The sequence below is a fragment of the Neltuma alba genome, unplaced genomic scaffold (genome assembly GCF_004799145.2).
Source record: "Neltuma alba isolate B1F8T4 unplaced genomic scaffold, ASM479914v2 tig00011396_pilon, whole genome shotgun sequence".
NCBI classification, from domain to species: domain Eukaryota; kingdom Viridiplantae; phylum Streptophyta; class Magnoliopsida; order Fabales; family Fabaceae; genus Neltuma; species Neltuma alba.
The window spans coordinates 1,672,237-1,688,824 of record NW_021636085.1 but is presented as its reverse complement, the minus strand read 5'-3'; the positions used below and the strand labels follow the sequence as shown (position 1 = coordinate 1,688,824).

General features: G+C 37.9%; 3 protein-coding genes across 3 annotated transcripts; all 3 read left to right on the top strand.

Moving 5' to 3' along the window:
- Positions 1-1,475: 1,475 nt before the first annotated feature.
- LOC114712766 (putative late blight resistance protein homolog R1B-14) lies at positions 1,476-4,147 on the top strand. The gene is given in 3 exon segments (XM_028897307.1): positions 1,476-1,728; positions 1,802-2,054; positions 2,056-4,147. Coding segments are annotated over 3 exon segments (2,598 nt in total).
- A 9,768-nt stretch (positions 4,148-13,915) lies between these two features.
- On the top strand, positions 13,916-14,874 carry LOC114712808 (putative disease resistance protein At1g50180). The gene has a single exon (XM_028897350.1). The coding sequence runs from the start codon at positions 13,923-13,925 to the stop codon at positions 14,673-14,675; it is 753 nt and encodes a 250-aa protein (XP_028753183.1). The 5' UTR covers positions 13,916-13,922; the 3' UTR covers positions 14,676-14,874.
- A 162-nt stretch (positions 14,875-15,036) lies between these two features.
- Positions 15,037-16,374, top strand: LOC114712765 (putative late blight resistance protein homolog R1A-10). Its single transcript, XM_028897306.1, has one exon. It carries the CDS (start codon positions 15,037-15,039, stop codon positions 16,372-16,374), a length of 1,338 nt encoding a protein of 445 aa, XP_028753139.1.
- The last annotated feature ends 214 nt before the right edge of the window (positions 16,375-16,588 follow it).

Below are 16,588 nucleotides of genomic sequence, written 5' to 3'. Positions count from 1 at the left end.
GGTTGCAGGAAAACTAAATAAGAGTAGATAAAGACATTGATTATCGATCATGTGATCGATAATTTGATGATCAATAAGGTTATCGATCCATCAGTGAAGTTGATTACCTGCATTCAGAGAGTTAGAGCATAATGTTCGAACATGTGATCGATAAACAAATGATCGAGAAAATGATCGATAAATTGGTAACAGAATTAATGTGCAAAACAAGTAGATTGTGTTACCTTTTATCGAAGTCGTTATTGATAAATGATTTATCGATCACGTGATCGATAAATACACTTCAGATTTGGTTCTCTTATCAGTAACTCGATTGTTTATCTGATATTATCGATCAGTTGATCGATAATTAACCATAATCTTGTGTGATTTCCACGTTAGTGATAATCGATCACTTTATCGATTAATTACTTATCGAATAGTTCTTCAATCCAAATACCTACTATAAACCTGATTTACACTCGAACAATTATCTGAAACCTTAGCGATAAACGATTAATCGATCAGTTGATCGATCAAAATACTTAACCCAAATTATCTGACTTTGTTATCATCAAAACTATAATCCTAACACTATCCATGCTTGGCCGAACAACATTTAAAAAAAAAAAAAGTACTCGTCCCCATGTGACTAGATCTGAACAGATTATATTTAATATTTTTAATTACTTATTTTTAAATAAAAAAAGTTATGTTTATTTTAAATTCTATAAGCATTAAAATAATTATTTTAAAAAATAAAAATAAATTGGGATTATTCAAATTAAATATAAAGGATCTAAATTTGATGAGTTTGGAATGCTCATCACTCTTGAGGAGCATCCAAACTCATTCCCATGTGACACACCCTTTCTTTCTATTTTTTTATTTGCATGCTCATCAAATTAGTACTCTAACCTCATCATATATAAACCATTCAGATTTGATTTAGATAGTTCATATTTAATTCTTTTATTTTTTAAATAATTATTTTAAAGAGCATAAAATCTAAAATGAATATAATCTCTTAATTATTAATTTTTTAAAATAATTTTTTATTTAAACATAAAAAAAATTAAATTTAAACTATCTAAATCAGATTTAGATATAATGAGTTTTGGGCGCTCATCACCTTAGTCGTGCCGAAACTCGTCCCAGAAATTGGTTCCCGCTAGTTCCATGCTCAACTGAAACCACCTCGGCATCGCACGGGCTTTTAGTGGATCCACGCGCTTCTTTTGTCCCTTTCAAATTCCTACGTGACACGCCTTACCTTTCTATCTTTCATTTGCATGCTCACTTGAAAGGCCAATAGGAATGAAGGGAATAACAATGAAAAAACAATACAGTCTTTACTTTTAGTTTTCGAGGCAACCTCGTGGAAGTGGAATACTGACACTAGCTAGTATTTAAATCCTTGAACGTCTTGGCAATATTTTGTGCTTCAGATTTTTCTTCATTTGTTTTTGAGTTCTTGTGGGGATCGTTCAGACTTCATGGCTGATAGCATTGTTAGTTTTGTGGTGGATAACTTGTCTCGGCTTGTGGCACACGAAGCCAATTTGCTATGTGGTGTGGATGACAAAGTGAGGTCCCTTGAGAGTGAGCTCAGAATAATGAGCGCCTTCCTTAAGAGCTACAACCAAAACCAGCGCAAGAAGGAGATTGAACAAGAAATTATTCGTCAAATCACAGACATCGCACATGAAGCTGAGATGTCATCGACACTTTTGTTGCCAAAGTTGCCTGGCATCGAAGGAGAAATTGGTTGTCCAGGATGCTCCATGCTGTTGACCATGCAAAGCTACGGCACATGTGGCAGAGAAAATAGACAACATTAAAGCCCGTATCAAGGAGATTCATGAGGATAAAATCAAGTATGACACCCAAGAAGCAGCCGGATCTTCAACAGATCAGGAGTCACAGCTGCTGCACAAGCAAAGAAGGGACGTGGAGGAAGATGATGTGGTGGGTTTTCAGCATGACACAACTGAAGTCATCAATCTCCTAGAGCAAGGGGGTCCGCGTCACAATGTGGTGTCCATCATAGGTATGGGCGGATTGGGTAAAACTACTCGCTTGCAAGATTTATAACAGTGATCATGTCAAGAATCACTTTGATTGTCACGCTTGGGTTTATGTGTCTAATGACTATAGACCTAGAGAGCTTTTACACGCCCTTCTTAGACGCTTGATGTCAATCTCTGCAAAGGCATGTTATGACAATAACAATACAAGTAATTTGAGTGAGGAAGAATTGAGAGACAAGGTACGAGACTATTTGAAAGAAAAGAGGTATTTTGTAGTATTGGACGATATATGGAAACCTCAACATTGGGATGACCTACAATATGCTTTTCCGAATGATAATAAAAGCAGCAGGATCCTGATCACTAGTCGTGTGAAAGACGTGGCTTCTCATGCCAGCTCATCTCCTCCCTATTATCTCCCTTTTCTTAGTGAAGAAGAAAGTTGGGAGCTTTTTTCAAAGAGGGTGTTTCGAAGAGAGTGTGTTCCTTCTAATCTCGAGCTACTCAGTAAGCGTATGGTAAAAAGTTGTCATGGCTTACAAATATCTATTGTGGTCCTTGCAGGAATTCTAGCAAACAAGGAAAAGTCATGCCGAGACTGGTCCAAGATTATGGACCATGTCAACACGCTTCTCGCTAAAACAGGAACACCTGTACAAGATATAGTATTGAAACTTAGTTATGATAGCTTGCCTCCAAGATTGAAGCAGTGCTTTCTATATTTTGGTATGTTCCCTGAAGACCACGAGATTCTTGCTAGAAGCTTGATCCAACTATGGGTTGCTGAAGGATTCATTCCTCATGGTGATTCCAGAATTACAGAGGATGTTGCTGAGGACTACTTAGATGAGCTCATTGATCGTAGTTTAATCCAAGTAGGGAGAAGGAGAAGTGATGGGAGTATCAAGACGTGTCGGATCCATGATATTTTGAGAGAACTTTGCAAATCTGAGAGTATGGAGGAGAAGCTTTTTGAAGTTTGTACGGTTGCAGACATGTCAGCGCGAAGCAAACCTCGTAGGCTATCTATTCAATATACTATCGGAGATTATTTTGCTTCAAGCAACAGAGACCATTCAGGTACTCGTACGTTGCTCTGCTTTGACCCTAACTCCGACTGGTACCTCGATTTCGATTCAAGCAATTCAAAAGAGCTTGTGAAACAGTTTCAACTTGTTCGAGTGTTGGGTCTGAAACGTGACATCTCGTGCAAGTTCCTTGCCAATTTAAACATGTTGATGCATCTAAGGTACTTAAAAATAGACATAGACCCCTATGCCTTTTCTAGTGGAGGTTCTCTAGGACCGATTCCTGTATTCATATGCAATCTTTGGAATCTAGAAACTTTGCACCTGGGGCCTTATGGAATAGATTATTGGAACTGGAAGCTGCTCCTTTTCATTGGAATTTGGAAGCTCAAGAGACTGAGGCATCTTTATGCCCCTGTACCTATGATTTTACCAGAGTTTCCAGATGTAAAAAGCCCAAGCCAAAGCCAAACCCTGTGGAATCTACTGACTCTATCTCCTATTGCCATTAACAAAAAGTCAGCTATTATGTCTCTAATAGGGAAAGGAGTATTCCCAAAACTTAGGAGTTTGAGTTTGCATGTTCGTGAGGATGACATGCATAATCAAGGGGCTGGCCAAGTGTGGGAAAACCTTCCAAACCTAAATTATCTGAATACATTGAAGATCCATCGCTTTCCTGATATTCCATCATCTGTCAATCCCTTTCCTTCTAGCCTTACCAAGCTAAGAATCTCAACCACCAAATTAAACAGTGATGTCATGAGCATTTTGGGAAGTCTTGCGAATCTCACAAGTTTGAAACTACATCACTGTGCGGTTGCAAATCGGTCTGAGCCGGAGTTGCGTTGCATTAATGGGTTCCCCCGACTAGAGGTATTTCAAATGATATGTTTCCGTGACCTCAATCGCTGGGAATTAGGTAGTAATGTCATGCCATGTCTCAGATGTTTGATCATTCACCAATGCGAGGTGTTGGCTACTCTCCCTGACCAGCTCTGGTCCCTGGCTTCCTTACGGGAGGTACGAGTGAGCGTGATCTCTACATCATTGAGGATGCAACTCCAAAGTCGACCTATGAGAGATGGGTGTAATCTCTCCATCAATTAGTGGGGGTGAATTTTTTGGGGATACACATATCTTTATTTACTCCAAAACATGAAAAGAGAAAACACCTGTTTCAAGGGAGATCTATTTGAATGTTTTCAATAGTATTTGTCATTTCATTGCAAGCTATTGTAATCTCTCACTTTCAGGTCCTGCAGTGTGAGTTTGAACATTTTATTGTATATGTTTGTGTGTGTATCAAGCTTAATTTCCTATAAGGATTTTTTACTTCCACATGCGCAAGACAAGAGGATAATCACATGCCAAATATCACCCGAGGGAGTTTTTCCTTTTGGCACATTTCTTTGATATTCTTTACATCTGGTCACTCAAAAAATGACTTCTCTGTTCACTTCAACATCCCAATGTACTTCTATTTTCTCTAGAAGAGGAGGAAAGTGCATTTCTCTCTTTATCTGTGCAGCTTCAACATCATACTTAGAGTGTAGACTGACCCAAACTCTCCTACTACCATGCTGCAAGCCCCTGACACTGTCCCCGCAAAACCAAAAAGCGCCATTGCCTTGGAATCTTTTTTAACAGATCCTACACCCATCTTTAGTGCAGAAATTAAAACCAAACAAAAATTTAAATCAAGCAAGCTGAAGATCTAAGAAGAAAAATCAGGCATCGAATGGCTTGAGCTTGCAGGAAAGAGAGTGGGGATTCAAGGATTTTGTAATGAGAAGGGATGAAAATTCTGGGGGATGAGTGTTATTGATGAATGATTCATTGATTTGTAGGTTCATTTCTAGAGGCTTTAAGGTTATTCTATCAGTCAAATGATGTAGGATTGGGAATATTGTTTCAAAGTTCTTCAATCTGACTTTCTCCAAGGACAGTAACTGAGTTATTTTAGAATAAATGAGGCTAACTACTGTCTCAATACTCATCTTTGACAATAAAATATCCAGAAAGCAGTGTCTGTATGAAGGAAATGAAATTGTTCAGAATCAGATATCTTGCGAAGAATATGGATTTATGCAAAAACTGGAGTGTGTCTCACGACAGGATCAATAATCATCTCAAACAATATTTTATACAGAAACACAATCACAACCCAAAGCCCTATTCTGTTTTGTTCTTAATCAACGCCTTAAAGCAATGGCATTTTTTTTTTTTTTACAATTCAAGAATCAAGAACACGTATTAATTGCATATATTTTTTTATAAACATACTTTTTTAATCCAACGAAAAGATTTTGATAAATATTCCTTAATCTGATAAGATCAATATTTCAAAAACTTAGGGGAAAAAAAAAAGGAAAAATGAGAATTATGTTTCATTTGTGAAATCAAGATTATGACTAGTGAAGATCCAAGGCTTTTAAGCATTTATTCAAACTGTAATTAAAAATGCTTATCTGTTGAGGTTTACTTTGAATCTTGTGGCTTTGGCCGCATGAATTGAATACATCTGTTTTTGCTAACAGATAGGGAGGAAAATGCAAAAAAAGAGAAATCATATATATAGTATACTATCTCCGGTCATTAATTTAATAAACTAATCTAACTTTTAATTTAGTACTAAATATAAGATACAATCTATTTTGTTTATCATATTTATCTATTTTTTCAGAGTGGTTTATAGTAATTACATATGTTGAAGGTTCCATTAAATGGTAGTCCGAGCTAATACACATGATTAGCAAGTGTATTTTAGGAAAAATAATACCTATTTATTACAAATAACTAACTTAAAAAACTTTCTTAATTGACTCAAATTAATTAATTAGCTCTTATATAAAGGACTAGAAGTAGTAATTCTTTATCAACCAAATTGTATCATTCTTGCCTCTGCTTTTGAATTGTCTTGCATAGGGAACTTTGAGAACCTAATTAACATCATGCAGCAAAATAGAGCAATTAAATCCACTCATAAGCTTCAATCCACAAAAACCCAAGTAACTGGTTAGCCCAAACACTGCTCCCACATATCCAAACACTGTCAAAGCCAATGAAGCCACAGCCACAGCCACCACTAGCCTTATCTTGTGACCTCTATGCTGATGCAGATGCTGCTTGAAATAGATTTGACAGTTTCTTCTGCTCCTCCTTCTCCTTCTTCTGCGTTTCTCCATCAATGCAGCAATTGAAACCAAACCATCATTGGCTCCCAATATCGCAACATGAAGTGACTGACTCCTTTGACAGAAGTTGGGCAGATCAGTTTCTTAGTTTAGGTTCATCTTCATTTCATTGGCTTCGAGGGATGCTCAGCCACGGGGTTAAATAGAAGACATGGGAGATAAGAAGAAGGAGAAGCAACAAAGAGCATGAAAGCTGAAGATCTCAGAAGATCTCAGAAGAAAATTAAGAGATTGAAGGTTTTGGGTTTACTTTTTCTGGTAATAATATATAGTTTGTACAGCCTTTACCAAGTATTAAGATAATTATTCAAGAAAAGAATGGATGCTTAACTATAATACATTATAATGCCAAAAAATTATATATCTTAGACGGTGAAAGAAAGGAAACGTCGTCCTCTTGATTCTGCTTATAAATGATTTGTAGCTTCATCTTCATGTTCTTCTGGATGATTCTTAGAAACGAAAGAGTGATCAGTTGTTGTTGTGTATGATCATTTGATGGCAATGGTGAATGCTGAAGTTTATAACCCATCATCAGTGTGGCAATTGAAACCAAATCATCATTGGCTCCCATTATTGCAGTATGAAGCCACTGAACCCTTTGAGAGAAGTCAGGCTTATCAGTTTCTTTGTTGGGAGTTTGGGTGTCTTGTTTAGGATCATCTTCGTTAATTAACCTTAGCACTGATAAGAAGACATCATGGCTTTTTTTTTTTTGTAGAGAAAAACTTTTTGGGAAAAATAATTAACGTTTGGAGGTAGTATAAGCTTTGTTTTGTCTTCTTTACTCCTATCTTTCGTTACGTAATATTAAGAATTGGAAGCAGTAGTACTTTTTGAGCAAATCAATTTGCAAGGTAAATGAGTCGAGACTTGAACCGATGGCAAGGATGATATGAAACAATCCTTGGTTGGGTTGGTCCGTCATCCTAGAATTCATTGTCTTCGGGTAGGAGAATTTTTCGTATTGCCAACGATAATCCTATCTAGTCTATCCAATTTATTAACAGATTAAAATGAAATTAAAGGCATTTAAGCTGTTCACTGTTTATAAATTTATTTTGTTTGTTTTTGTTTTGGTTCTGGGCGTGCCGTTTTTTCTTTTCCATTGTAAACTCTCTAAATACTAGCTCCAGTCCTTAATATAAAGACTAGTTTAATATTCAATTTGGTCATAAATATACTATCTCAATTTACGTTATCTTCAATATTTATTATTTTTCTCTCAAGTAATCTCTATAGTTTTGCATATGTTAAAGAGTTATTATCAATGGATAATTCAAATACATGTGATTAATAAAGATATTTTAAGAAAGACAACATCAATTCAAACACACTTAGCTAATTTTTTATTCTTCTCCGGTTAGTTAATTAGGTTTTATATTATTTTGTGTTTAGGGTATCAATAAAGCTATTGCAAGGATTCAGAAGCAAGTCCTCAGCTTAACCCATTTTAAAAGGATAATTATTGAAAAACCTTTTAAGAAAATCATGGTCTACAAAAAAGAGTTTTGGGAGTCTATTGTGATGCAAGAACCATTACCCTGAATTAACCTCACCAAAACACATAATGAAGGAGGTGCAGGACAAGTGTGCCATCCACCTCAAGCGGTTTTGACATTTTAATGTTTATCCTTTACTGCAAATTTAAATTTACATACCCGGTCAAAAAAAAAATTAAATTTACATGCTGACCCAAAGTCAATGTGGAGACTGGAGAGCAACAATTAAAGAGTCTTTGAGGTCATGTGAGGTGGGCCGAGGTGGGCCCACACGCTTCTTTTATTACATCTCAATTTCTCATATACGGTCTTGCCCCACACGTCTTTTCAAGGCCCAAAAAGAACCCAAAAAAAAGGGCCCACACGTTTTTAATTCTCAACCATTGAAGAACCAACTCCCTCTTTAAATAAATATTATCCCCATCTGGTTAGAACAGGGAGACCGGAATACAAAATATTATCACCCAAAAACTCTAATTAGAAGGAGGAGAAACAAGATTAAGATGATAAAGAATGGCGAGGGCGTGTGGCTTGAAGATGAAGGTGAGATTGTGCAGCAATTTCAGGATTTCTACTTAAATCTGTTTGAAGAGGAGAATTGTTGTAGGCATTGGTTGGAGACGAAGCAGAAATGGGGTAAAGTGGAATTTTCAGATTTAAATTGTTTGAAGAGGCAAATCGATGAGAATGAGATCAGGCAGGCTTTCTTCCAAATGGGGAGCTTTAAGGCACCCGGCCAAGACGGTTACCCTACATTTTTCTACCAACAGAATTGGAACATTGTGGGGAATTCTGTTGTGAGGCTGATTGACGAAATGTGGAGAAATCCAGAACGCATTGAAGAATTAAACAGCACTCTATTGGTGCTAATTCCAAAGATAGAGCATCCTGAAACTGTAAGTCATTTCAGACCTATTGTTCTTTGTAATGTTTTGTACAAAGGGATTACTACAGTGATTGTTAATAGACTTAAACCTCTTATGGATAAACTAGTCTCCCCTTTCCAAACTAGTTTTGTTCCTAAGAGGAGTATCCATGATAATATAATTATAGCAAAGGAAATGGTACACTCTATGAACAAGATGACTGGGAGAAGAGGCTTTATGGCTGTTAAAATTGATTTAGAACAGGCTTATGATAGGATGTCTTGGGAGTTTGTTGGAAGAGTTTTAAGGGAGATTGGGATTGATGAACATTTGATAAAAATTATAATGATGTGTATTAGCACACCTAGAATGGCAATTATGTGGAATGGAGAGGAAAAGGAAATGTTCAAACCTCAAAGAGGGTTGAGGCAAGGAGATCCCTTGTCTCCTTATTTGTTTGTCCTGGCAATGGAAAAACTATCCCACTTAATTGCTGACAGTGTGGATGAAAAGAAGTGGCTGCCTTTCAAAATAGGAAGAAGTGGTGTGGCTATTTCTCATCTACTATTTGCAGATGATCTACTGCTGTTTTGTGAAGCAACTATGGAACAGGCTTGTAATATGCTTCAGATTTTAGAGAAATTTGGTGCTGTTTCTGGGCAAAAGTTGAACATACAGAAAACCAGCATTTATTTCTCAAAAAATACAGACTTGAGAGTAAGGAATGATATTTGCAGTATGACTGGGTTTAAGTGTATGGATGAAATAGGAAGATATCTGGGTGCTAATATCATGAAAGGAAGAAGCACAAAAGAGAGGTTTCAGCTTTTGATTGATAAGATGCAGGACAAACTGAATGGATGGAAGAAGCAGACTCTATCTTTAGCAGGGAGGCTTACCTTGGCTCAATCAGTCCTAAGTCAAATGGCAATCTTCCAAATGCAACACTCTCATATACCTGTGGGTGTGAGGCAGCAATTGGAAAAGATACAGTGTGACTTCATTTGGAATCATGAGGATGGAAAGAGGAAAATGCATGCCTTGAGCTGGGAAACTTTGTGCAGCCGAAAGGAGGAAGGAGGGTATGGTTTGAAGAACATGAGTATTCTAAATGATGCCTTGTTGGGTAGAGTTGGATGGAATTTGATTACAAATCCTGGTTCTATCTGCTCTCGAGTGTTGAAAGGGAAGTATGGTAGAGGAGTAAATCTGGAGTCTGAATGCATTGCGAAAAACACAGATTCAGAGGTATGGAAAAATTTGGCTCGTATATGGCCAAATATTGTGGGAGGTATAAGATGGGAAGTGGGGGATGGAAGGAAAATTGAACTTTGGAATGACAGATGGCTAGAGGGGGAAAGGAGACTGATTGACTATTGTAAAAAGAATTTAAATGATGAAGAACTTCGTCAAAAGGTTAGATGCTTAGTAAATAAGGATGGCGAATGGGATATGGAGAAAATAGAAAGCTGTATTTTGGAAGAAGGGCAGAATCTTATTCTTGCTATACCGCCCCCATGTGATTCTAATGGAAAGGATACTATTAGATGGGGATCCAGTGTCAAGGAGAAGTATATTGTGGCAGAAATGTACTGGAAGATGAAGGGAGAAGGAGGGAATAAAGAGGAAGTGTGGAATAAAATCTGGAAATGGAAAGGGCCTAGAAGAATTCAAACATTCTTGTGGATTGCTGCACATGAACGCCTTCTAACTGCTGAGAGGAGAAGCAAATTTTTTGGTGGTAATAAGGAGTGTTATAAATGTAGTGGCAAAACAGAAAATATAATGCATGTGATAAGAGATTGTGAAGTAGCGGATAGAGTTTGGAATCGATTAGGTGGCTGGACTCAATTTCCAGAGTTTCTTTTGCTACAAGGGAAGGAATGGATCACGTGGGGGCTATGTAGGCAAGACAAGCTAAAGGTTACTGAATTTGGAGTGGCTTGCTGGCAACTATGGAACTGGAGAAATAAGGTTTTGTTTGAAACTGGATTTAGAATACCTGAATGCCCTGAAATAGTGATTGGAAAGTTTGCTAGGGAAATCTCAATGTCTCCTAATGTATACTCTCCCAAAAGCATCAGGAGGCAGGAAAGGAATATTAGATGGATACCACCTGAGGAGGGATGGTTTAAACTAAACTCTGATGGTGCAGCCAAGGGCCAACCGGGTCTGGCGGGCTGTGGAGGTCTATTGAGAGGCTGTGATGGAAAGTGGATTACTGGATATGCTAGGAAAGTTGGCGTGTGTACAGCAATAAAGGCAGAGTTGTGGGGTGTCCTCACAGGGTTGCAGCTGACAACTAAACTTGGTGTACAATATTTGATTGTTGAATGTGATTCTGCTGCTGTTGTAAAAATTTTAGAAAACATTATAGTTAGCTTGATATAGATTCTGCTTTGTTAAAACTTGTGAAAGCTGAATTGATTAAGCTAGCACAAGTTAAGATCCAGCATGTATATAGAGAAGCAAACTATAGTGCTGACTGTCTAGCTAAGTTTAGTTTTAGTATTGACGGGGTGCTGAAGGTTTTTGACAAGCCTCCCCAACAGGTATCAGGTTGCTTGTACAATGACTTTGTGGGTGTTGCCTTCCCACGTTCAATTTTGATGCAATAAGATAGGCTAAATGCCTCGTACTATTCACCAAAAAAAAAATATTATCCCCATCAAAAATAATTAAAAAAAATAGATAAATTAGTTAAGAGAAAGTTAATTTAACAGTTCTTGTCATTTTACTTGATTTTTAATCAGATCTTTATATTTTTTTTTTAAATTCTTTCAAGGGTTAAAGTGCAATCCCCCTCCAAAGTTTTCAAATTGTTGTAATTACTTACCAAAATGTTATTTAAGGCGCAATTTCAATCCTATTGTATTTTAAAGTAATGTTATTGTAATGTTCCACTTGATTGACGAATTAGAATAACGGCGTTAACACGTCAGATGGGACTGGCATATTAATGCCACATGGCATCCCCATCACTTTTTTCTTTTGTTTTTTTTTTTTGTTTCCCGCAATGCTTTTTCTAGCCTCCTGCATTTTTTGTCCATCATCTCCCTCTTTCCGTGCAAGAAATCGGCTTCCTCCGCCATCTTCTCCGATGCATCATTACTCTTAGAGCATCAACTAGCTGAGTCAGCCTAATCATCATCTAACAGCCACCTCACCAGTCACTTACCTCTGAAGTTAACGGCAGGGATCAACGTGTATGACTGTGAAAATTACACGCATCTGATATAAAAGAAAAAAACTATGGGGACTTGATTAAAAATCTAATAAAGGTATAAGGACTGTCAAATTAATTTTTTTATAAGTTAATCATAATAAATATAATGTAATTTTCTTAAAACACCCTCTTAAGTTTTATTACTATTGTTGTTGAGGAAGTAACAAAAGTAGTCCCTCCAGCACATGATATCAAGCTTTGGTTAGAAGAAAATTGTGGTTTGAAATATAAGACATTGTCAGAATAACTAATGTAATTTATTTTGTTTCGTCCTTATTAACTATAGGGAAAAGATGAGAGCTAATAAAAATATAACATTAAAAGTAATTTTGGTATTTTTTGGAGGGGTAAAATAGAAAAATTCTATCATTTTAAAATAAATTTAATGAATAAACTTTTATTTTTTTGGTAAGTAAGAAAAGCTAATCTTCTTATATTATAGATCAGAGGAAGTAGTTTGGGAGAAAAATAATGAATATGATCAATTGAGCTCACATACTAAAAATCAGAACAAATCTCCCACATATTTCCTAACTACAAAAAAATTGACTTTCAGCGGTCGCTGCCGAAAGTTTTTTGCGGTAACAAATCGCCGCTAAAAAGTCGTTGCCGTAGTAGCCGTGACTGAAAACTTTCAGTGGCGACTAAAAAGGTCGCCGCTAAAAGATATTTTTAGCGGCGACTTTTAAAAGTTTGTCGCCGCCAAAAACACTTTCCGCGGCGACTTTTTTGTCGCTGCTGAAAGTAATGCCTAAGAAGAATTGGCTTTACCAATGCCACGTCATCACCGCCGGTGCCACGTCATCTTCTCTGTCCGCCACGTCATCACCGTCGACCTCCATGTCATCGCCATCGGCGGCCACATCATCACTAGCCACCTCCACGTCATTGCCACATCACTCCTCCTCGCCACGTCATCGTCCAAATATTTTCACCTTAAATGTGTCTTCTTCCAGGTTCGAACTCGTGACCGCCTCCTTTCGTGTCCAACCTTCTTGCCGCTGAGCCAGATTGAATTTGTTTATTAATATTGTAAAATAAAATATATATTATTATATTATACTTTCAGCGGCAACAAAAAAAGTCACCGCTGAAGGTCCACTTTCAGTAGCGAACTTTCAGCGGCGACTAAAAAAGTCGCCGCGAAAAGTCCACTTTCGGCGGCGACACTTTTGTCACCGCTGAAAGTCTTGGTTTTAATAACAAACTTTCAGTGGCGACTAAAAGAGTCGCCGCTAAAAGTCTACTTTCGGCAGCGACAAAAAAAGTCACCGCTGAATGTCTTAGTTTCAATGGCGAACTTTTAGCGGCAACTAAAAAAGTCGCCGCTAAAAGTCTTGGTTTCAATGGCGAACTTTTAGCGGCGACTAAAAAAGTCGCCGCTGAAAGTCTTAGTTTTAGCGGCGACTTTTTTTGCCGCCGCCGAAAGTCGTCGCCTAAAGTCTGTTTTTTTGTAGAAGACCAGACCTAACACATGTATAAGGAGATATAAGTGCACCGAATAATGAGTTTTTTAAAAAATGTAAAAGTTTCGATTTAAATCAATAGAATAACATCACGAATGAAGATGGTAAAATTTTAATAGATCATGCACTTCAATAAACTCGCGAATAATCAATGCGGAAAATATATAATGAAAGATTAAAAAACAGAGCGAATTGAATTAATGGAATTTTTTCCACAAGAAAATGCAGTTTAATCGAACAAGTTTTCTTTAAGAAAGCCATTGAATATTCGATGATATTATAGAACCTAACAACTTAACCATATAACAACGAAATTCTTTATCCAAAAAAAAAAAAAGAATATAACAACGAAATTCCAACAATTACACTAGTGAGCGGATATCATTCATTAGAGCCTCTGATTCAGAGGGAGAAGAATACCATTGGAGGGAGGGCTCAACTTTTAAGTCTTCTCCCAATTTCCCAGTCAATGTTTGGTGGACCCACACGCTTCTTTTGTCCCCTTCAGGTCCTACGAGCCATTCATTTCGATCTATCTTATCTTATATCCTTGAGGGTTGAACGTCTTGTGCATCAAATTTTGCTTCTGTTATTGTTTCTGTGTTCTTGTGTTGATCGTGCAGACTCCATGGCAGATAGCGTAGTTAGTTTTGTGCTGGAAAACCTGTCTCGACTTGTTACACACGAAGCCAATTTGCTGTGTGGGGTGGAGGACAAAGTGAGGTCCCTTGAGAGTGAGCTCAGAATGATGCATGTCTTCCTTAAGAGCTACAACCAAAACCAGCGCAAGAAGGAGATCGAACAAGAGGTTCTTCATCAAATTACAGAAGTCGCACATGAAGCTGAGGATGTCATCGACACCTTTGTTGGCAAAGTTGCCCGGCATCGAAGGAGAAATTGGTTGTCCAGGATGCTCCATGTTGTCAACCATGCAAAGCTGCGGCACCATGTGGCAGAGAAAATAGACAACATTAAAGCCACCATCAATGGGATTCATGAAAACAAAATCAAATATGACACCCAAGAAGCAGTAGGATCTTCAACGGATCAGGAGTTACAACTACTGCACAAGCGAAGAAGGGATGTGGAGGAAGAGGACGTGGTGGGTTTTCAGCATGACTCAGATGAAGTAATCAATCGCCTCGAGCAAGGGGGTTCGCGTCGAAGTGTGGTGTCCATCATAGGTATGGGCGGATTGGGTAAAACTACTCTCGCTCGCAAGATTTATAACAGTGATTATGTCAAGAATTACTTTGAGTGTTATGCTTGGGTTTATGTGTCTGATGACTATAGACCTAGAGAGCTTTGGCACGCCCTTCTTAGACGCTTGATGCCAATCTCTACAAATGCATGTCATTACAATAACAATATATATAAGTAGCAAGCATGGAAAGAAATCAAAGGGCAAAGGCAAAGCTGGATATGATGACTTGTGTAGTTTGAGCGAGGAAGAACTGAGAGACAAGGTATGAGACTGTTTAAAAGAAAAGAGGTATCTTGTAGTGTTGGATGACGTATGGCAAACTCAACATTGGGATGACCTACAATATGCTTTCCCGAATGATAATAAAAGTAGTAGGATTTTGATTACTAGTCGTGTGAAAGGAGTGGCTTCTTAAGCCAGCTTATCTCCTCCCTACTGTCTCCCTTTTCTTAACGAAGAAGAAAGTTGGGGGCTTTTTTTGAAAGAGGGTGTTTCAAGAAGAAGGTAAGCGTATGGCATAAAGTTATTAGGTAAGCGTATGGCAAAAAGTTGTGGTGGCTTGCCAATATCCATTGTGGTGCTTGCAAGAATTCTAGCAAATAAGGATAAGTCACACCGAGAATGGTCCAAGGTTATGGATCATGTCAACTTATATCTCACTCGACCAGAAACACAGGTACTTGATATAGTACTTAAACTCAGTTATGATAGCTTGCCTTCAAGATTGAGGCCATGCTTTCCATATTTTGGTATGTTTCCTGAAGACTACGAGATTCCTATTAGAAGCTTAATCCAATTATGGGTAGCTGAAGGATTCATTCGTCATAGTGATCCCATAATTGTAGAGGATGTTGCCAAGGACTGCGTGGATGAGCTCATTGATCGTAGCTTAATCCAAGTAGGGAGACGGAGAAGCGATGGGGGCATCAAGACATGTCGGATCCATGATTCGCTAAGAGAACTCTGCATATCTGAGAGCATGGAGGAGAAGCTTTTTGAAGTTTGTAGGGATACAGACATTTTGAAGCAAAGCAAGCCCAGTAGGCTATCCATTCAATGTAATATGTTTGATTATTTTGCTTCAAGCAACAAAGACCATTCAAGCACTCGTTCTATGCTTTGCTTTGACGACAACTCCCACTACCTTTTTGATTCAAGTGAGTCAAAAAGGTTTTTGAAATGTTTACAACTTGTTCGAGTGTTGGATCTATCAAGTTCCAACCACAATAAGATCCCTGCCAACTTAGGCATGTTCATTCATCTAAAAATAGAACTAGACCATGTTGTTGATGGACGTATTCTAATTGTGATTCCTCAATTCATATGCAATCTTTGGAATCTAGAAACTTTGGACTTAGGGCGTGGGCTACTATATGACGGGGAGGTGTCCTTTCCCATTGGAATTTGGAAGCTCAAGAGACTGAGGCATCTTCATACCCCTGCATTTATTATTTTACCAGAGTTTCCAGATGTGAAAGGCCAAACCATGTGGAATCTACAAACTCTATCTCATGTTGGCATAAACAAAAAGTCAGCTATTATGTCTCTAATAGGGAGAGGCGTATTCCCAAAACTTAGGAGATTGGGTTTGCGTTTTTCCGAGGATGACACGCATAAACAAGGGGTTGGTCAAGTGTGGGAAAACCTTGCAAACCTAAATTATCTGAATGCATTGAAGATTTATGACTTTCCTGATATTCCATCATCTGTCAATGCCTTTCTTTCCAACCTTACAGAGCTAACAGTCTCAAGCACCAACTTAAATAGTGATGTCATGAGCATTTTGGGAAGTCTTGCGAATCTCAGAATTTTGAGACTATATTTTTGTAAGGTTGGAAAACGGTGGGAGGGAGCTGGCGGAGCTTCGTTGTATTAACGGGTTCCCCCAACTAGAGGTATTTAAAATGAAATGCATGCCTTACGTCAGTTGCTGGGAATTAGGTAGTGATGCCATGCCATGTCTTAGATGTTTGAGCATTAAAGATTGCTGGATGTTGACTACTCTCCCTGACCAGCTCTGGTCCCTGACTTCATTACGGGAGGTACGAGTGACAAAGCGCTCGGGATCATTGAAGATGCAACTCCAGAGT

Excerpts from the sequence above, each read along its gene's own strand:
- LOC114712808 (XM_028897350.1), top strand. The coding sequence starts at position 13,923 with ATGGCAGATAGCGTAGTTAGTTTTGTGCTGGAAAACCTGTCTCGACTT.
- LOC114712765 (XM_028897306.1), top strand. The coding sequence starts at position 15,037 with ATGGCAAAAAGTTGTGGTGGCTTGCCAATATCCATTGTGGTGCTTGCA.